We start from the raw sequence: 21,530 nt of genomic DNA, 5'->3' as shown, positions 1-21,530 counted from the left end.
GGTGGTCTATCCCAGCACCCTGACTAACATTCTGTTCCTCTCTCTCTGTCCAGCTGGACTGAACAGCTGGTGGTCTATCCCAGCACCCTGACTAACATTCTGTTCATCTCTCTCTGTCCAGCTGGACTGAACAGCTGGTGGTTTATCCCAGCACCCTGACTAACATTCTGTTCCTCTCTCTCTGCCCTGGACTGAACAGCTGGTGGTCTATCCCAGCACCCTGACTAACATTCTGTTCCTCTCTCTCTGTCCAGCTGGACTGAACAGCTGGTGGTCTATCCCAGCACCCTGACTAACATTCTGTTCCTCTCTCTCTGCCCAGCTGGACTGAACAGCTGGGGGTCTATCCCAGCACCCTGACTAACATTCTGTTCCTCTCTCTCTGCCCAGCTGGACTGAACAGCTGGTGGTCTATCCCAGCACCCTGACTAACATTCTGTTCCTCTCTCTCTGCCCAGCTGGACTGAACAGCTGGTGGTCTATCCCAGCACCCTGACTAACATTCTGTTCCTCTCTCTCTGCCCAGCTGGACTGAACAGCTGGTGGTCTATCCCAGCACCCTGACTAACATTCTGTTCCTCTCTCTCTGCCCAGCTGGACTGAACAGCTGGTGGTTTATCCCAGCACCCTGACTAACATTCTGTTCCTCTCTCTCTGCCCAGCTGGACTGAACAGCTGGTGGTTTATCCCAGCACCCTGACTAACATTCTGTTCCTCTCTCTCTGCCCAGCTGGACTGAACAGCTGGTGGTCTATCCCAGCACCCTGACTAACATTCTGTTCATCTCTCTCTGTCCAGCTGGACTGAACAGCTGGTGGTTTATCCCAGCACCCTGACTAACATTCTGTTCCTCTCTCTCTGCCCTGGACTGAACAGCTGGTGGTCTATCCCAGCACCCTGACTAACATTCTGTTCCTCTCTCTCTGTCCAGCTGGACTGAACAGCTGGTGGTCTATCCCAGCACCCTGACTAACATTCTGTTCCTCTCTCTCTGCCCAGCTGGACTGAACAGCTGGTGGTCTATCCCAGCACCCTGACTAACATTCTGTTCCTCTCTCTCTGCCCTGGACTGAACAGCTGGTGGTCTATCCCAGCACCCTGACTAACATTCTGTTCCGCTCTCTCTGCCCAGCTGGACTGAACAGCTGGTGATCTATCCCAGCACCCTGACTAACATTCTGTTCCTCTCTCTCTGCCCAGCTGGACTGAACAGCTGGTGATCTATCCCAGGACCAACAAGCAGAACCAGAAGAAGAAACGCAAGGTGGAGCCCACCACTTCTCAGGAGCCAGGACCAGCAAAAGTGGCAGTGAAGGGATCAGGTATCCCCGAGGCGGGCTCGGAGAATGTTCCAGACTCCAGCTCCATCATCTGGCAGGAGGAGCTGAGCCACAGAGAGGCTGAGGGGGTGTCTTTGTGGCCTGCTCCTGACCTCCCCAGGCTGGGCTCACCACAGCCCTCTACAGGTATGGAGGAACCACGGTACAGGTCACATCTAGCCCCATAGTCTCCATTTATAGTCTAGTGTATATGCTGCATCAGATATATCTGGAGGGATTGGAAGGGTGTTAGCAAGCAACACAGCTGTAAAAGATTATAACATTACAATTTAGAGATCATCTGTGTCCGTCTTTGACCCTTCACCCCAACCCTTTTCTAGGTGACTGTGGTTCCGTGGCCCGTGGCTCAGACGCCGGCTCAGTCAACGGTGACGAGGTGGACCGAAGTGGCCTCCACGGCTCGGTCCCTCTCGCCCACCACGACCTCCTGTCTCCCACGGGCTCCAGCCTGGGCGGGGTGCCCCGCTGCTTCTCCCCGCTCCCCAGTGACCCCTTCCCCTCTGGCAGCTCCCTGCTGTCCAACGGCTCCCACATCAGTGGTTCGGTCAGCTCGCTGGACTCTGACGCAGGTGGCAACATGGTGGCCAGCACAGAGAGCCACCTGGCGGGGCGGTTAGGGCTGGCCCAGGGAGGGCACCATGATACTCCGCGCTCCAGGAGGCTGGAGGCCGAGGCCAGGAAGGCAGAGAAGAGGAGCAGAGTGAGGAGTCCTGGTGAGGAGAGAGAGGCCGTGTTCAGTCCTGAGAAGAGGTGAGTCTGCCTGTCTGTCCTGTCTTAGTTCGGAGAGACACGAGAGAGGCCGTGTTCATTCCTGAGAAGAGGTGTCTAAGAGGTGTCTACCCGTCTGTTCAACCAACTGTCCCCTGTATGCATGTCCTGTCTTAGTTCAGAGAGGAGGTGAATCTGACTCTCTGTCCTGTCTTAGTTCAGAGAGGAGGTGAATCTGACTGTCTGTCCTGTCTTAGTTCAGAGAGGAGGTGAATCTGACTGTCTGTCCTGTCTTAGTTCAGAGAGGAGGTGAATATGACTCTGTCCTGTCTTAGTTCAGAGAGGAGGTGAATATGACTGTCTGTCCTGTCTTAGTTCAGAGAGGAGGTGAATCTGACTCTGTCCTGTCTTAGTTCAGAGAGGAGGTGAATCTGACTCTGTCCTGTCTTAGTTCAGAGAGGAGGTAAATCTGACTGTCTGTCCTGTCTTAGTTCAGAGAGGAGGTAAATCTGACTGTCTGTCCTGTCTTAGTTCAGAGAGGAGGTGAATCTGACTGTCTGTCCTGTCTTAGTTCAGAGAGGAGGTAAATCTGACTCTGTCCTGTCTTAGTTCAGAGAGGAGGTGAATCTGACTGTCCTGTCTTAGTTCAGAGAGGAGGTGATTCTGTCTGTCCTGTCTTAGTTCAGAGAGGAGGTGAATCTGACTCTCTGTCCTGTCTTAGTTCAGAGAGGAGAGAATCTGACTCTCTGTCCTGTCTTAGTTCAGAGAGGAGGTAAATCTGACCCTCTGTCCTGTCTTAGTTCAGAGAGGAGGTAAATCTGACTCTCTGTCCTGTCTTAGTTCAGAGAGGAGGTAAATCTGACTCTGTCCTGTCTTAGTTCAGAGAGGAGGTGAATCTGACTCTCTGTCCTGTCTTAGTTCAGAGAGGAGAGAATCTGACTCTCTGTCCTGTCTTAGTTCAGAGAGGAGGTAAATCTGACCCTCTGTCCTGTCTTAGTTCAGAGAGGAGGTAAATCTGACTCTCTGTCCTGTCTTAGTTCAGAGAGGAGGTAAATCTGACTCTGTCCTGTCTTAGTTCAGAGAGGAGGTGAATCTGACTCCGTCCTGTCTTAGTTCAGAGAGGATGTGATTATGTCTGTCCTGTCTTAGTGCAGAGAGGAGGTGAATCTGACTCTCTGTCCTGTCTTAGTTCAGAGAGGAGGTGAATCTGACTCTCTGTCCTGTCTTAGTTCAGAGAGGAGGTGAATCTGACTCCGTCCTGTCTTAGTTCAGAGAGGATGTGATTATGTCTGTCCTGTCTTAGTTCAGAGAGGAGGTGAATCTGACTCTCTGTCCTGTCTTAGTTCAGAGAGGAGGTGAATCTGACTCTCTGTCCTGTCTTAGTTCAGAGAGGAGATAAATCTGACTCTGTCCTGTCTTAGTTCAGAGAGGAGGTGAATCTGACTCTGTCCTGTCTTAGTTCAGAGAGGAGGTGAATCTGACTCTGTCCTGTCTTAGTTCAGAGAGGAGGTGAATCTGACTCTGTCCTGTCTTAGTTCAGAGAGGAGGTGAATCTGACTCTCTGTCCTGTCTTAGTTCAGAGAGGAGATAAATCTGACTCTGTCCTGTCTTAGTTCAGAGAGGAGGTGATTCTGTCTGTCCTGTCTTAGTTCAGAGAGGAGGTGAATTTGACTGTCCTGTCTTAGTTCAGAGAGGAGGTGAATCTGACTCTGTCCTGTCTTAGTTCAGAGAGGAGATGATCCTGACTGCAATCACTGTTTGTTACCTGGGATATATTTGTCTAGGTAAAGCTTTATCTGTTATTCAGGTATTGACATAGGCTGGTAACCAAGTTAGTGGACTGTCTGACTGCTGGGTTAGACAAGCAGAAGGACATCTGTAGAGAATCCCATGACGCAGCAAGATACACGGTCCCAACCCCCCCCCCCCCCCCCCCCCCAACACATCTGCGTCAATACACAGACTCTGTCCCCGAGGAAAAGGCTGTATTTGGTGTAATCCAGACAGTGTAAGATGTGTGAATGTCTACGTTCCACAGTTCCTAGTATACTTCACATGGGAATGAACTATGTTGATTATTGCTAGTAATCTTTCCCTGTTTTATCAGGGCTGAGGTTCAACATAAACATCCTGAATAAACAGGTTTTGTTCTTTCCATTCGCTCATCATCCGTTCAGGACTCTGTTCTAGGAAAGGGTCAAGAGGTCACACACACACACACACACACACACACACACACACACACACACACACACACACACACACACACACACACACACACACACGGGTGTGCTTCATCCTTTTCCTCCCAGATCCAACCCCCAGCCGCCTCATCCAAAACTAGTCCTGAAAGGAAAAGAGAAACGAGAGGGCAGAGAGAGGGCAGGGCGAGGGCAGAGAGAGAGCAGGGCGAGGGCAGAGAGAGGGCAGGGCAGAGAGAGAGCAGGGCGAGGGCAGAGAGAGAGCAGGGCGAGGGCAGAGAGAGAGCAGGGCGAGGGCAGAGAGAGGGCAGAGAGAGAGCAGAGAGAGAGCAGGGCGAGGGCAGAGAGAGGGCAGAGAGAGAGCAGGGCGAGGGCAGAGAGAGAGCAGGGCGAGGGCAGAGAGAGAGCAGGGCGAGGGCAGAGAGAGGGCAGGGCGAGGGCAGAGAGAGGGCAGAGAGAGGGCAGGGCGAGGGCAGAGAGAGGGCAGGACAAGGCGAGGGCAGAGAGAGGGCAGGGCGAGGGCAGGGCGAGGGCAGGACAAGGCGAGGGCAGGGCGAGGGCAGGACAAGGCGAGGGCAGGACAAGGCGAGGGCAGAGAGAGGGCAGGGCGAGGGCAGGACAAGGCGAGGGCAGAGAGAGGGCAGGGCGAGGGCAGAGAGAGGGCGAGGGCAGAGAGAGGGCAGGGCGAGGGCAGAGAGAGGGCGAGGGCAGGGCGAGGGCAGGGCGAGGGCAGAGAGAGGGCAGGACAAGGCGAGGGCAGAGAGAGGGCAGGACAAGGCGAGGGCAGAGAGAGGGCAGGGCGAGGGCAGGACAAGGCGAGGGCAGAGAGAGGGCAGGGCGAGGGCAGGGCGAGGGCAGGACAAGGCGAGGGCAGAGAGAGGGCAGGGCGAGGGCAGAGAGAGGGCGAGGGCAGAGAGAGGGCAGGGCGAGGGCAGAGAGAGGGCGAGGGCAGAGAGAGGGCAGAGAGAGGGCAGGGCAGAGAGAGGGCAGGGCGAGGACAGAGAGAGGGCGAGGGCAGAGAGAGGGCAGAGAGAGGGCAGAGCAGAGACGTCCAGTTGACTGACGGTCCATTTGGTTTCATTTGGGAGCTCTGCCACTCTGGAACCCTGCAGCCAACTAGCACTTTAGTACTGAAGTACAGTACCAGTCAAAGGTTTGGACACACCTACTCATTCCAGGGTTTTTCTTTAGTTTTACTATTTTCTACATTGTAGAATAATAGTGAAGACATCAAAACTATTAAATAACACATATGAAATCATCTAGTAACCAAAAGTTACTAAAAATTTGCATATTTTATATTTGAGATTCTTCAAAGTAGCCACCATTTGCCTTGACAGCTTTGCACACTCTTAGCATTCTCTCAACCAGCTTCAGGAGGTAGTCACCTGGAATGCATTTCAATTAACAGGTGTGCCTTTTTAAAAGTTAATTTGTGGAATTTCTTCGCTTAATGCGTTTGAGGCAATCAGTTGTGTTGTGACAACGTTGGGGTGGTATACAGAATATAGCCCTATTTGGTGAAAGACCAAGTCCATATTACGGCAAGAACAGCTCAAATAAACCAAGAGGATAAGCCCTACCCTCCGCTGTCGTCTTATCGGCTCTTAACCAACTATGCTATTTTGTTTGTTTTTACGCGTTGTTCGTAACTTGATTTGTCCATAATGTTGCTGCTACCGTCTCTTATGACTGAAAAGAGCTTCTGGACATCAGAACTGGGATTACTCACCTCAAGTTGGACGAGGAGTTCTTCTTCAATGAGTCGGGTGGGATGGATATAATACAGACACCCGACCAGGCCCAGATCCCTGTGATTCGCTGGAAAAGAAAACGTAGGTTTTGCGGAAAGAGATCAGGATGCCTTGTGAGGATCAGGAGACGAGTGGCTAATCTGCCCTTGCCTTCCATTCTGCTAGCTAACGTTCAATCGCTGGAAAATAAATGGGACGAACTGAAAGCACGTATATCCTACCAACGGGACATTTAAAAACTGTAATATCTTATGTTTCACCAAGTCGTGGCTGAACGACGACATTAAGAACATACAGCTGGCGGGTTATACACTCTATCGGCAGGACAGAACAACAGCCTCTGGTAAGACACGGGGCGGGGGCCTATGTATATTTATAAACAATTGCTGGTGCACGATATCTAAGGAAGTCTCAGGGTTTTGCTCGCCTGAGGTAGAGTATCTCATGATAAGCTGTAGACCACACTATCTACCTAGAGAATTGATCTGTATTTTTCGTAGCTGTTCACAGACTGAGGCTGGCACTAAGACCGCACACAATGAGCTGTATTCCACCATAAGCAAACAGGAAAACGCTCACCCAGAGGCGGCGCTCCAAGTGGCTGGGGACTTTAATGCAGGGAAACTTAAATCAGTTTTACCTAATTTCTATCAGCATGTTAAATGTTCAACCAGAGGGGAAAAATATTCTAGACCACCTTTACTAAACACACAGAGACGCGTACAAAGCTCTCCCTCGCCCTCCATTTGGCAAATCTGACCATAACTATGCTCCTGATTCCAGCTGACAAGCAAAAATTAAAGCAGGAAGCACCAGTGACTCGGTCTATAAAAATGTGGTCAGATGAGGCAGATGCTAAACTACAGAACTGTTTTTCTATCACAGACTGGAACATGTTCCTGGGATTCTTCCGATGGCATTGAGGAGTACACCACATCAGTCACTGGCTTTATCAATGACGTTGTCCCCACAGTGACTGTACGTACATACCCCAACCAGAAGCCATGGATTACAGGCAACATTCGCACTGAGCTAAACGGTAGAGCTGCCGCTTTCAAGGAGTGGGACTCTAAACTGGAAGCTTATAAGAAATCCCGCTATGCCCTCCAATGAACCATCAAACAAGCAATGCGTCAATACAGGACTAAGATCGAATCGTACTACACCGGCTCTGACGCTCGTCGAATGTGGCAGGGCTTGCAAACTACTACAGACTACAAAGGGAAGCACAGCTGAGAGCTGCCCAGTGACACGAGCCTACCAGACGAGCTAAATAACTGCTCGCTTCGAGGCAAGTAACACTGAAACATGCATGAGAGCATCAGCTGTTCCGGACGACTGTGTGATCACACTCTACGCAGCCGATGTGAGTAAGACCTTTAAACATGTCAACATTCTCAAGGCCAGACAGATTTCCAGGAGGTGTACTCCGACAGCCTATAGGGAGGAGGTCAGATTCCTGACCGTGTGGTGCAAGGACAGCAACTTCTCCCTTAACGTGATCAAGACAAAGGAGATAATTTTTCTACCCCATTTCGTGGTATCCAATTGGTAGTAGTTACAGTCTTTTCTCATCGCTGCAACTCTCGTACAGGGATAGGCGAAGGTCGAGAGTCATGCGTCCTCTGAAACACACCCCAACCAAGCCGCACAGCTTCTTGACACAATGCATATCCAATCCGGAAGCCAGCCGCACCAATGTGTCGGTGGAAACACCGTACACCTGGCGCCCTGGTCAGCGTGCACTGCGCCCGGCGTCGCACAGGAGTCGCTAGTGCGCGATGAGACAAGGATATCCCTGCCGGCCAAACCTTCCCTAACCCGGACGACGCTGGGCCAATTGTGCACCGCCCCTTGGGCCTCCCGGTTGCGACAGAGCCTGGGCTCAAACCCAGAATCTCTGGTGGCACAGCTAGCACTGCGATGCAGTGCCTTAGACCACTGCGCCACCCGGGAGGCTGCAAAGGAGATCATTGTGGACTACAGGAAAAGAAGGACCGAGCACGCCCCCATTCTCATCAACGGAGCTGTAGTGGAGCAGGTTGAGAACTTCAAGTTTTACAGCTGCACCTGCGAGAGCATCCTGACAGGTTGCATCACTGCCTGGTATGGCAACTGCTCGCCCTCCGGCTGCAAGGCACTACAGAGGGTAGTGCGAACGGCCCAGTACCGGTCTCTCACTCCCCGTAAATTAATTATTCTCCTTATCAAAAGAGAGCGTCAAAAGAAATCTGTGTGTGGAGGAAGGCTGTCGGTGTATCTGTGTGTGGAGGAAGGCTGTCGGTGTATCTGTGTGTTTTGAGGAGGAAGGCTGTCGGTGTATCTGTGTGTGGAGGAAGGCTGTCGGTGTATCTGTGTGTGTGTGGAGGAAGGCTGTCGGTGTATCTGTGTGTTTTGAGGAGGAAGGCTGTCGGTGTATCTGTGTGTTTTGAGGAGGAAGGCTGTCGGTGTATCTGTGTGTTTGTGGAGGAAGGCTGTCGGTGTATCTGTGTGTTTGGAGGAAGGCTGTCGGTGTATCTGTGTGTTTGTGGAGGAAGGCTGTCGGTGTATCTGTGTGTTTGTGGAGGAAGGCTGTCGGTGTATCTGTGTGTTTGTGGAGGAAGGCTGTCGGTGTATCTGTGTGTGTTTGGAGGAAGTCTGTCGGTGTATCCGTGTGTGTTTGGAGGAAGGCTGTCGGTGTATCTGTGTGTGTGTGGAGGAAGGCTGTCGGTGTATCTGTGTGTTTGGAGGAAGGCTGTCGGTGTATCTGTGTGTGTGGAGGAAGGCTGTCGGTGTATCTGTGTGTTTGGAGGAAGGCTGTCGGTGTATCTGTGTGTTTGTGGAGGAAGTCTGTCGGTGTATCCGTGTGTGTTTGGAGGAAGGCTGTCGGTGTATCTGTGTGTGTGTGGAGGAAGGCTGTCGGTGTATCTGTGTGTGGAGGAAGGCTGTCGGTGTATCTGTGTTTGGAGGAAGGCTGTCGGTGTATCTGTGTGTGGAGGAAGGCTGTCGGTGTATCTGTGTGTTTGTGGAGGAAGGCTGTCGGTGTATCTGTGTGTGGAGGAAGGCTGTCGGTATATCTGTGTTTGGAGGAAGGCTGTCGGTGTATCTGTGTGTTTGTGGAGGAAGTCTGTCGGTGTATCTGTGTGGAGGTGGAGGAAGGCTGTCGGTGTATCTGTGTGTTTGTGGAGGAAGGCTGTCGGTGTATCTGTGTGTTTGTGGAGGAAGGCTGTCGGTGTATCTGTGTGTTTGTGGAGGAAGGCTGTCGGTGTATCTGTGTGTGTTTGTAAGTTTGAACACGGTCACAGGAGCCTGTCTTTCTCAATGTCATCATGTTAATCAGTTTCATGTAGCAGTGTATTGTAATATTCATTTATATGCATGTGGATTATGCAATGTTTACTTGGTGAACAACCCCCCCCTACACGCGCACACACACTCACGCATGCACACACACACACACACACACACACACACACACACACACACACACACACACACACACACACACACACACACACACACACACACACACACAACACTGCACTATCCAATAAAGTAGTTTTATTCTCTCCACTGAGAAGGAATTCTCTTAGTATCCATTTCTTTAATCCACAGTAAGAATGAAGATGTAATGAAAGTTCAAATAAAGGCATCTGACCCTTCACCTCCGACCTCTACCCTTCACCTCTGACCTCTACTCTTGCTCCCTGTGTGTTCCAGCCGTTCTGGGGTGATCGAGAAGCTGGAGGCGTTGGAGCTGGAGAATCCAGAGAGGATGGAGGTGGAGGAGGCTGGGAGGACAGGAGCCAGGCAGGGCCGCAGCGAACACAGACGCTTCCACACAGAGGTACAACTTCAGGACCGCGTGTGTGTGTGTGTGTGTGTGTGTGTGCGTGCGTGCGTGCGTGCGTGCGTGCGTGCAGATACTATGATCTTTAATGTCATTCAGTTGAAGTCGATCAAAGAGAGGTTATTAACTATGGAAAACAGCCTCTGCCCAGACATTATTGTCCTAGCTGACACAGGACATTGTCTACTTGTTTTAAAGTGTTTTACAAGCAACATCACGTGAAATAGCTCAGCTAGATTAAGTTAGCTGTTGCACATGAAGCAGATTCTCTATCTCACTCACACACACACACACTCTCTCACACACACACACACACACACACACACACACACACACACACACACACACACACACACTGTCTCTCCCTCTGTCAAATCAAATTGTATTTGTCACATGCGCCAAATACAACAGGTGTAGACCTTACAGTGAAATGCTTACTTACAAGCCCTTAACCAACAATGCAGTTTTAAGAAAATCCCTGAAGAAGTAAGAGATAAGAATAACTAATTAATTTAAGATCAGCATTAAATAACACTAGTGGGGCTATATACAGGGTTCTACCGGTACAGAGTCAATGTGCGGGGGGCACCGGTATGTCGAGGAAATTTAGGTAATTATGTACATGTAGGTAGAGTTATTAAAGTGGCTATGCATAGATAATAACAGAGTAGCGGCAGCATAGGGGGGGGGCAATGCAAATAGTCTGGGTAGCCATTTGATTAGCTGTTCATGAGTCTTATGGCTTGGGGGTAGAAGCTGGTTAGAAGCCTCTTGGACTAAGACTTGGCGCTCCGGTACCGCTTGCCATGCGGTAGCAGAGAGAACAGTCTGTGACTAGGGTGGCTGGAGTCTTTGACCAATTTTAGGGACTTCCTCTGACACCTCCTGGTATAGAGGTCCTGGGTGGCAGGAAGCTTGGTCCCGGTGATGTACTGGGCTGTACGTACTACCCTCTGTAGTGCCTTGCGGTCAGAGGCCATACCAGGCAGTGATGCAACCCGTCAGGATGCTCTCAATGGTGCAGCTATAAAACCTTTAGAGGATCTGAGTACCCATGCCAAATCTTTTTAGTCTCTTGAGGGGGAATAGGTTTTGTCGTGCCCTCTTCACAACTGTCTTGGGGTGCTTGGACCATGTTAGTTTGTTGGTGATGTGGACACCAAGGAACTTGAAGCTCTCAACCTGCTCCACTACAGCTCCGTTGATGAGAATGGGGGCGTGCTCAGTCCTCCTTTTCCTGTAGTCCACAATCATCTCCTTTGTCTTGATCATGTTGAGGGAGAGATTGTTGTCCTTGCACCACAAGGTCAGGTCTCTGACGTCCTCCCTATAGGCTGTCTCATCATTGTCGGTGATCAGGCGTCTACCACTGTTGTGTCATCGGCAAACTTAATGATGGTGTTGGAGTCGTGCCTGGCCATGCAGGCATGAGTGAACAGGGAGTACTGGAGGGGACTGAGCACGCACCCCTGAGGGGCCTCTGTGTTGAGGATCAGAGTGGTGGATGTGTTGTTCCCTACCCTTACCATCTGGGGGCGGCCCGTCAGGAAGTCCAGGATCCAGTTGTAGAGGGAGGTGTTTAGTCCCAGGATCCTTAGCTTAGTGATGAGCTTTGAGGTCACTATGGTGTTGAACACTGAGCTGTAGTCAATGAATAGCATTCTCACGTAGGTGTTCATTTTGTCCAGGTGGGAAAGGGCAGTGTGGAGTGCAATAGAGATTGCATCATCTATGTATCTGTTGGTGCGGTATGCAAATTGGAGTGGGTCTAGGGTTTCTGGGATAATGGTGTTGATGCGAGCCATGACCAGCCTTTCAAAGCATTTCATGGCTACAGACGTGAGCGCTACGGGTCGGTAGTCATTTAGGCAGGTTATATTAGTGTTCTTGGGCATAGGGACTATGGTGGTCTGCTTGAAACATGTTCGTATTACAAACTCCAACAGGGAAAGGTTAAAAATGTCAGTGAAGGCACTTGCCAGTTGGTCAGCACATGCTCGTTGTACACGTCCTGGTAATCCGTCTGGAACAGCGGCCTTGTGAATGTTGACCTGTTTAAAGGTCTTACTCACATCGGCTGCAGAGAGCGTGGTCACGCAGTCGTCCGGAACAGCTGATGCTCTCATGCATGTTTCAGTGTTACTTGCCTCAAAGCTAGCGTAGAAGTAATTTAGCTCGTCTGGTAGGGTCGTGTTAGTGGGCAGCTCTCGGCTGTGCTTCCCTTTGTAGTCTGTAATAGCCTGCCACACGTCGGAGTCGGTGTTGTACGATTCAATCTTAGTCCTGTATTGATGCTTTGCCTGTTTGATGGTTCGTCAGAGGGCATAGCGGGATTTCTTATAAGCTTCCAGTTTAGAGTCCCGCTTTTTTAAAGTGGCAGCTCTACCCTTTAAGTCAGTGTGGATGTTGCCTGTAATCCATGGTTTCTGGTTGGAGTATGTACATACGGTCACTCAAACAGCACTTTCCTGCGTTTGCCAGCAGCTCTGGGGACGACGTCATCGATGCACTTATTGATGAAGCCAGTGACTGGTGTGGTGTACTCCTCAATGCCATTGGAGGAATCCCGGAACATATTCCAGTTTCTTTGTTTTGAAATCAGGAGCTTGTGCTTTGTTCATTTCCAGTTTCCATTATGTGGCTCGATTTCCCTGATACTTACTTCCCTTTCCACCCCTGACTCTGGTCTGGCCTGCTCTGGTCTGGCCTGCTCTGCTCTGGCCTGGTCTGGCCTGCTCTGGTCTGGCCTGCTCTCCTCTGGCCTGCTCTGCTCTGGACTGCTCTGGCCTGCTCTGGTCTGGCCTGCTCTAGTCTGGCCTGCTCTGCTCTGGCCCTGGTCTGGCCTGCTCTGGTCTGGCCTGCTCTGGTCTGGCCTGCTCTTCTCTGGCCTGCTCTGGTCTGGCCTGCTCTGCTCTGGCCTGGTCTGGCCTGCTCTGGTCTGACCTGCTCTGGTCTGGCCTGCTCTTCTCTGGCCTGCTCTGGTCTGGCCTGCTCTGGCCTGCTCTGCTCTGGTCTGGCCTGCTCTTCTCTGGCCTGGTCCGTTCCGGCCGGGGCAAACCAACCTCTGTAATAGGAATAACAACAGAAAGAGAGAAATTGTCCCCCCCCCAAAAGAATCCTGAGTAAAATGTCCCCAGAAGTGAGACTGTTTAGAGCAACTTTTAAAACCTGTACACCAAGTTTGTCCTGTCTTTATTGTCAAGCATGTGTGGAATTTTCAGACTGGCACAAATAAAGGGTGCTTATAGTAAACATCATGCCACCTGCACATACACACTCCCATTACCTTCTCTCTCTCTCTCTCGTTCTTTCTGAGACACACACACTGCTCCTGGATGAGGCTTGTTTTCTTCTGTGTCAGTGTCGTCTTTGTTTCCGTTCTCTCTGGTTTGGTGAAAGGCTGTTGGGTTCAGGTTAGAAGATGTGTGATTCTGATTAGAAAAATGACTCGTTCTTCTTATGACAGCTGTGCGGAGATCGTATCTCATTTTATCATATGTTAAACTGTTCACATTGGAGGAGTCGATGTTCTGTTCATAAAAACACAAATAACATACATGAAGGCTATTGTATAATGTTTGGATCCTCTGAAATCCATGAGGTAGGTAGGTGTTTTGTACGAATGCACACTCCAGGGAGAAGGAGGAGCAACGGAATAAGGCTCATGATACATTGATGTGACCCCTATCTTCAGATATTGACCATTTTGACCAGAGGTCGCCCGATTATGATTTTTCAACGCCTATACCGATTAATTGGACGACCCAAAAAGCCGATACCGATTAATTGGCCTTTAATTTTTTTTTAACAAATACATTTTTAAATGTTCTTTTTAAATACATACATACAGTTGAAGTCGAAGTTTACATACACCTTAGCCAAATACATTTAAACTCCGTTTTTCACAATTCCTGACATTTAATCCTAGTAAAAATTCCCTGCTGTCTTAGACCAGTTAGGATCACCACTTTATTTTAAGAATGTGAAATGTCAGAATAATAGTAGAGAGAATTATTTATTTAATATTTTATTTATTTCATTACATTCCCAGTGGGTCAGAAGTTTACATACACTCAATTAGTATTTGGTAGCATTGCCTTTAAATTGTTTAACTTGGGTCAAACGTTTCAGGTAGCCTTCCACAAGCTTCCCACAATAAGTTGGGTGAATTCCTCCTGACAGAGCTGGTGTAATTGAGTCAGGTTTGTAGGCCTCTTTGCTCGCTCACGCTTTTTCAGTTCTGCCCACATTTTCTATGACATTGAGGTTAGGGCTTTGTGATTGCCACTCCAATACCTTGACTTTGTTGTCCTTAAGCCATTTTGCCACAACTTTGGAAGTATGCTTGGGGTTATTGTCCATTTGGAAGACCCATTTGCGACCAAGCTTTAACTTCCTGACTGATGTCTTGAGATGTTGCTTCAATATATCCACATAATTTTGCTTCTTCATGATGCCATCTATTTTGTGAAGTGCATCAGTCCCTCCTGCAGCAAGGCACCCCCACAACATGATGCTGCCACCCCCGTGCTTCACGGTTGGGATGGTGTTCTTCGGCTTGCAAGCCTCCCCCTTTTTCCTCCAAACATAACAATGGTCATTATGGCCAAACAGTTCTATTTTGGTTTCATCCGACCAGAGGACATTTCTCCAAAAAGTACGATCTTTGTCCCCATGTGCAGTTGCAAACCGTAGTCTGGCTTTTTTATGGCGGTTTTGGAGCAGTGGCTTCTTCGTTGCTGAGAGGCCTTTCAGGTTATGTCGATATAGGACTCGTTTTACTGTGGATATAGATACTTTTGTACTTGTTTCCTCCAGCATCATCACAAGGTCCTTTGCTGTTGTTCTGGGATTGATTTGCACTTTTCGCACTAAAGTAGGTTCATCTCTAGGAGACAGAACGCGTCTCCTTCCTGAGCGGTTTGACAGCTGTATGGGCCCATGGTGTTTATTATACTTGTGTACTATTGTTTGTACATATGAACATGGTACATTTAGGCATTTGGAAATTGCTCCCAAGGATGAACCAGACTTGTGGAGGTCTACAATTTTTTTCCTGAGGTCTTGGCTGATTTCTTTTGATTTTCCCATGATGTCAAGCAAAGAGGCACTGAGTTTGAAGGTAGGCCTTGAAATACATCCACAGGTACACCTCCAATTGACTCAAATTATGTCAATTAGTCTAACAGAAGCTTCTAAAGCCATGACATAATTTTCTGGAATTTTCAGAGCTTTTTAAAGGCACAGTCAACTTAGTGTATGTAAGCTTCTGACCCACTGGAATTGCGATACAGTGAATTATAAGTGAAATAGCCTGTCTGTAAACAATTGTTGGAAAAATGACTTGTGTCATGCACAAAGTAGATGTCCTAACCTACTTGCCAAAACTATAGTTTGTTAGCAAGAAATTTGTGGAGTGGTTGAAAAATAAGTTTTAATGACTCCAACCTAAGTGTATGTAAACTTCCGACTTCAACTGTATTTGTAATAATGACAATTACAACAATACTGAATGAACACTTTTATTTTAACTTAATATAATACATAAATAAAAATCTATTTAGTCTCAAATAAATAATGAAACATGTTCAATTTGGTTTAAATAATGCAAAAACAAAGTGTTGGAGAAGAAAGTAAAAGTGCAATATGTGCCATGTAAGAAAGCTAACGTTTAAGTTCCTTGCTCAGAACATGAGAACATATGAAAGCTGGTGGTTCCTTTTAACATGAGTCTTCTTCCCAGTTAAGAAGTTTTAGGTTGTAGTTATTATAGGAATTATATGACTATTTCCTCTCTGTACCGTTTGTATTTCATTTACCTTTGACTATTGGATGTTCTTATAGGCACTATAGTATTTTCATCCTAATCTCGGGAGTTGATAGGCTTGAAGTCATAAACAGCGCTGTGCTTCAAGCATTTCAAAGAGCTGCTGGCAAACGCAGGAAAGTGCTGTTTGATTGAATGCTTACGAGCCTGCTGCTGCCTACCATCGCTCAGTCAGACTGCTCTATTAAATATCAAATCATAGACTTAATTATAATATAACAAACACAGAAATACGAGCCTTAGGTCATTAATATGGTCAAATCCGGAAACTATCATTTAAAAAACAAAACGTTTATTCTTTCAGTGAAATACGGAACCGTTCCGTATTTTATCTAACGGGTGGCATCCCTAAGTCAAAATATTGCTCTTACATTGCACACCCTTCAATGTTATGTCATAATTATCTAAAATTCTGGCAAATTAATTACGGTCTTTTTTAGGAAGAAATGGTGTTCACACAGTTCGCAACGAGCCAGGCGGCCCAAACTGCTGCATATACCCTGACTGCTTGCACAGAACGCAAGAAAAGTGACACAATTTCCCTAGTTAATATTGCCTGCTAACATGAGTTTCTTTTAACTAAATACGCAGGTTTAAAAATAGATACTTGTGTATTGATTTTAAGAAAGGCATTGATGTTTATGGTTTGGTACACTGGTGCAACGACAGTCCTTTTTTCACGAATGCCCTTTTTAAATCATCACCTGTTTGGCGAAGTAGGCTGTGATTCGATGATAAAATGTACAGGCACCGCTTGGATTATTTGCAACGCAGGACAAACTAGTTAAACTAGTAATATCATCAACCATTTGTAGTAGTGATAATAGTGATAAGTTTAATAATAAGTTTACCTTGGCTCCTTGCTGCACTCGCGTAACAGATGGTCAGTCTGCCACGCAGTCTCCTCGTGGAGTGCAATGTAATCGGCGTCCAAAAATGGCAATTACCGATTGTTATGAAAACTTGAAATCGGCCCTAATTAATCGGCCTTGACGATTAGTCGGTCAACCTCTAATGTTGACCCAAATGGCTGCTGGAGTGTTGATGTTACGTTGTGTGTTTCAGGAGCAGAGACATGACCTGGGACAGGACTTCCCTTCCACTCTGCCCCCTCTCAGACGAGCCAAGTCCCTGGACCGTAGGACCACCGAGTCTGTCATGACCGTGAGTACCATTTCAGTCTCTACATCTGCATTGCTTGCTGTTTGGGGTTTTAGGCTGGGTTTCTGTATAGCACTTTGTGACATCAGCTGATGTAAAAAAAGAAAAGAAAAAGGGCTTTATAAATACATTTGATTGATTGATTGATTGACTCTCCTGTCGTTCAGTGTTTCTATGTCGCCTCTCTGGTGTGTCTTTCTGACATACTCATATACACCAGGTAGACTTTTCAACTGAGAACATTGTAATCAGTTAGCGCTGATTGTTTACCCAAGGGGTGGGGGTGTGTGTGTGTGTGTGTGTGTGTGTGTGTGTGTGTGTGTGTGTGTGTGTGTGTGTGTGTGTGTGTGTGTGTGTGTGTGTGTGTGTGTGTGTGTGTGTGTGTGTGTGTGTGTAGGGAGGGAGGGAGGGAGGGAGGGAGGGAGGGAGGGAGGGAGGGAGGGAGGGAGGGAGGGAGGGAGGGAGGGAGGGAGGGAGGGAGGGAGGGAGGGAGGGAGGGAGGGAGGGAGGGAGGGAGCTTTCTCTCCAGGTCCAGATAGCATCACAATAGTTCTTCTGTTCTCCTAAAGCTGCAGGGTAAGAGGTCATCAGCAATGGGGACGACTTTCTCCCTGCTGAGTGGAGGTTTTTAAAGGGGTCGTTGGGTTGGTGGAGTGTATCGGCTGGTTTACCAGTGTTAAGAGTATTCACGTTTTATTAGGCGTACGTACTGGAGACACGTTCTGTAAACCGTCCGCTGAAATGCTTACCGTCCAGGTTCCTGCTCGACAAGCCAACAGCAGTATTAAAACATAAGGACGTAAAGTGTTTGGGTTGACAAAGGGTGCGGCAGGCCTTAGCTGACGATACTGTTATGATAATGTTATGATAATGATGAGTCACGGTGTGCTATGAAACCACTCAATCTTTCAGCCACATGATACTGAACATGTTGATACAGCAGCCCCTGGCTCAGCTGTAGTAATGAAGACATTATGGTACGCCGTGCCTTTTTGTTAGTTTTAATAAAATAGGTCGTCTAGGGATTGTTGTGGTTTATGATCTATTAGTCTGCACCTCTGAATCTTTTGGTTCCTGCTCTTTCTGGCTGTTCTAGTGGCCGGGGTTTTCATGTCTGCGTTGGTGGAGGATTATACTGTAGAGAGTAGTCCAGGGGGCTGTGGTGGGTGACGTGGCTGGGACAGTACAGTCAAGGGGGCTGTGGTGGGTGACGTGGCTGGGACAGTACAGTCCAGGGGTCTGTGATGGGTGGCGTGGCTGGGACAGTACAGTCCAGGGGGCTGTGATGGGTGACATGGCTGGGACAGTACAGTCCAGGGGGCTGTGATGGGTGGCGTGGCTGGGACAGTACAGTCAAGGGGGCTGTGATGGGTGGCGTGGCTGGGACAGTACAGTCCAGGGGGCTGTGATGGGTGACATGGCTGGGACAGTACAGTCCAGGGGGCTGTGATGGGTGGCGTGGCTGGGACAGTACAGTCCAGGGGGCTGTGATGGGTGACATGGCTGGGACAGTACAGTCCAGGGGGCTGTGATGGGTGACGTGGCTGGGACAGTACAGTCCAGGGGGCTGGGACAGTACAGTCCAGGGGGCTGTGATGGGTGGCGTGGCTGGGACAGTACAGTCAAGGGGGCTGTGATGGGTGGCGTGGCTGGGACAGTACAGTCCAGGGGGCTGTGATGGGTGACGTGGCTGGGACAGTACAGTCAAGGGGGCTGTGATGGGTGGCGTGGCTGGGACAGTACAGTCAAGGGGGAAGTGATGGGTGGCGTGGCTGGGACAGTACAGTCCAGGGGGCTGTGATGGGTGGCGTGGCTGGGACAGTACAGTCCAGGGGGCTGTGATGGGTGGCGTGGCTGGGACAGTACAGTCCAGGGGGCTGTGATGGGTGGCGTGGCTGGGACAGTACAGTCCAGGGGGCTGTGATGGGTGGCGTGGCTGGGACAGTACAGTCCAGGGGGCTGTGATGGGTGACGTGGCTGGGACAGTACAGTCCAGGGGGCTGTGATGCATAGTGGAGTAGATACATGTTTCCCCTAACCACTGGTCCAGGGTCAGTTATTATTGTATCCTCCAAATGATTAGTGCTAAGGCAATCTGGTTCTAGGTCTGTGTTCAGGTCTGTGTCCCCGCTCTTTCTCAGACATTAAGTTAACTAATGAAGTGTATTTTTTAGCTATGCAAACGATGATTCAATGATTCTTGAAATGATTCAAGATAATCATTGCAAATATTCAAAATTGTCCAAATACGTCAACATCTATTTAACAAAGTGCAGAAAATGCAGCGTGTTGGAATTGCAATGTTTCTGTCAGCTCTGTACTGTAGTCATCCAGTCGTGATAACTTATACTTTTCTTTCAGCTGTGAGTATGACATGTAAAAGTTAGGAAGTCCTGCGTGGATCTCAAATAGAAGTTGTTTTTAAAAAGCTGTACCTTTGGTCACCTGGTATCTGTGTGTTTCAGCATCTCTTGGTTCGTCTTGCGTGATGTTGATGTGTGGCGTCACTAGACTTTACTGGGCCGGGGCTTGATTTCATTGGCATTTTTAAAAGAGTCGATGTCAAGTGATGCTTTTAGGGATGGTGTGTAACACTGTCTTTTTCTTTGAGATATTAGCTGATGTACGAAGGGCTATATAAAATAAATTTGATTTGATTTGATTCTCTTTTTTCCCAGCCGGACTTGCTGAACTTCAAGAAAGGTTGGATGGTGAAGCTGGATGAGCATGGACAAGTAAGCAACTAACCATACCGACAAACATCACCAAAACAACTCATGTTGGTTTTTTTGTTTTGTTTTTCTTGAAAATCGTATTTAAAAAAAAAAATAATAATAATAATAATAATAATAAAATAAAATAAATAAAATGTTGTGGTCAGATCATCAAATCAGGGATTTAGTTCAAACAGTCATCTGAACGTTCACCTAATGCCTTCTAGAATGTTCTAGTGTTCTATGGCCTTTCGAGCCGAGCGTCAGTCCGTCTTTGATGACACCGCTTCGACGGGCGACCGTTGAAAGGGTTATGTGGTGCTTCTCTTTATACAGCAGATCAATGTTCTTTTACAGCTACGTTTAGTGTGTAGACTGGTGCTCCAACGCTGTATATTTCTACAGTTTGCTGCGTTGTTGGAGCTAGAAACATTAGCGTTTCGCTACACCTACGATTAAAATCTGCAATACTGTGTATGTGACCAATACAACTTTTGATTTGATATATTGCACAATCCAAGTGAACACACAGCTTTCATAGAAATCCTTGCTTTTCAGAGGGCTACCAACATCACTTCAGTATCCTCTTCTATGGGGTTGTTCTGGTATGTGTCTGTGCTGTGTGTAGTGTAGCTCAGTTGGTAGAGCATGGCACTTGTAACGGCAGGGTTGTGGGTTCGCTTCCCACTGAGGACCAGTACGAAAAAAGTATGAAAATGTATGCACTCACTACTGTAAGTCGTTCCGCTAAATTACTAAAATCTTTGTATTGCACACAGAAACCACGCTCCTAATTTCATTGCTCTGTGATAACTCTCACTGGCGCCAAATATAGGTTTTATTCTTCTATATCTGCATTGCATTTTGGGGGTTTTGGCTGGGTTTCTGTACAGCACTTTCTGACATTGGCTGATGTAAACAGGGCTTTAAAAAATCAAATGTGATTTGATTATTCTCGGTCTACTGGACTAACAGAACAGTTGATGTATTCCCAGTGAATTCTGTGTTGAGCTCTCTCTCTCTCTCTCTCTCTCTCTCTCTCTCTCTCTCTCTCTCTCTCTCTCTCTCTCTCTCTCTCTCTCTCTCTCTCTCTCTCTCTCTCCCTCTCTCCCCCTCTCCCTCCCTCCCTCCCTCCCCTACAGTGGAAGAAGTTTTGGTTCGTACTGACAGACCACAGCCTCCGATACTACAAGGACTCCATTGCTGAAGAGGTGACTTTTTTCTCTAAATCCATCCGTACTCGTCAGTCGTGCTAGTGTAACTGTGACCGACTATAGCAAGGGCAGTAGTTATCTTTCAAATAAATGGAAAATGTTCGTCAATACAGTATTGGTTTCCTATTGATAACGTTGTATACTAAACACAAATATAAACGCAACATGTAAAGTGTTGGTCCCATGTTTCATGAGCTGAAATATAAGATCCCAGAAATGTTTCATGTGCACAAAAAGCTTATTTCTCTCCAATTTTAAGCACAAACTTGTTTACATCCCTGTTAGTGAGTATTTCTCCTTTACCAAGATAATCCATCCACCTGACAGGTGTGGCATATCAAGAAGCTGATTAAACAGCATGATCATTACACAGGTGCACCTTCTGCTGGGGACAATAAAAGCTGGCCTCGATCATTGTTTTAGAGAATTTGGAAGTACGTCCAACCGGCCTCAAACACGCCAGGCCAGGACCTCCACATCTGGCTTCTTCACCTGTGGGATGGTCTGAGACCAGCCACCAGGACAGCTGATGAAACTGTGGGTTTGCACAAACTGAATACTTTCTGCACAAACTGTCTCAGGGAAGCTCATCTGCATGCTCGTCGTCCTCATCAGCGTCTTGACCTGACTGCAGTTCAGGGTTGTAACCGTCTTCAGTGGGCAAATGCTTCATAGACGAATTCCGTTTTCAACTGTACTGGGCAGATGGCAGAAAGCGTGTATGGCCTTGTGTGGGTGAGCGGTTTGCTGATGTCAACGTTGTGAACAGAGTGCCCCATGGT

General features: G+C 48.1%; 1 protein-coding gene across 3 annotated transcripts in view; it reads left to right on the top strand.

The window, feature by feature from the left end:
* The window catches only part of LOC139570000 (myosin phosphatase Rho-interacting protein-like), a 79,866-nt gene that overhangs the window by 36,092 nt on the left and 22,244 nt on the right, over positions 1–21,530 (top strand). For all 3 annotated transcript variants that reach the window (XM_071391421.1, XM_071391422.1, XM_071391423.1), the window contains exons 5-10: positions 1,201–1,466; positions 1,661–2,090; positions 9,703–9,829; positions 16,725–16,823; positions 19,499–19,555; positions 20,677–20,745. In XM_071391421.1, coding sequence (XP_071247522.1) covers positions 1,201–1,466; positions 1,661–2,090; positions 9,703–9,829; positions 16,725–16,823; positions 19,499–19,555; positions 20,677–20,745 — 1,048 coding nt within the window. The remainder of the gene's footprint in view (positions 1–1,200; positions 1,467–1,660; positions 2,091–9,702; positions 9,830–16,724; positions 16,824–19,498; positions 19,556–20,676; positions 20,746–21,530) is intronic.

Source organism: Salvelinus alpinus, chromosome 3 (genome assembly GCF_045679555.1).
Source record: "Salvelinus alpinus chromosome 3, SLU_Salpinus.1, whole genome shotgun sequence".
NCBI classification, from domain to species: domain Eukaryota; kingdom Metazoa; phylum Chordata; class Actinopteri; order Salmoniformes; family Salmonidae; genus Salvelinus; species Salvelinus alpinus.
The sequence above is the reverse complement of the archived record's forward strand: the minus strand, read 5'-3'. Positions and strand labels throughout refer to the sequence as shown.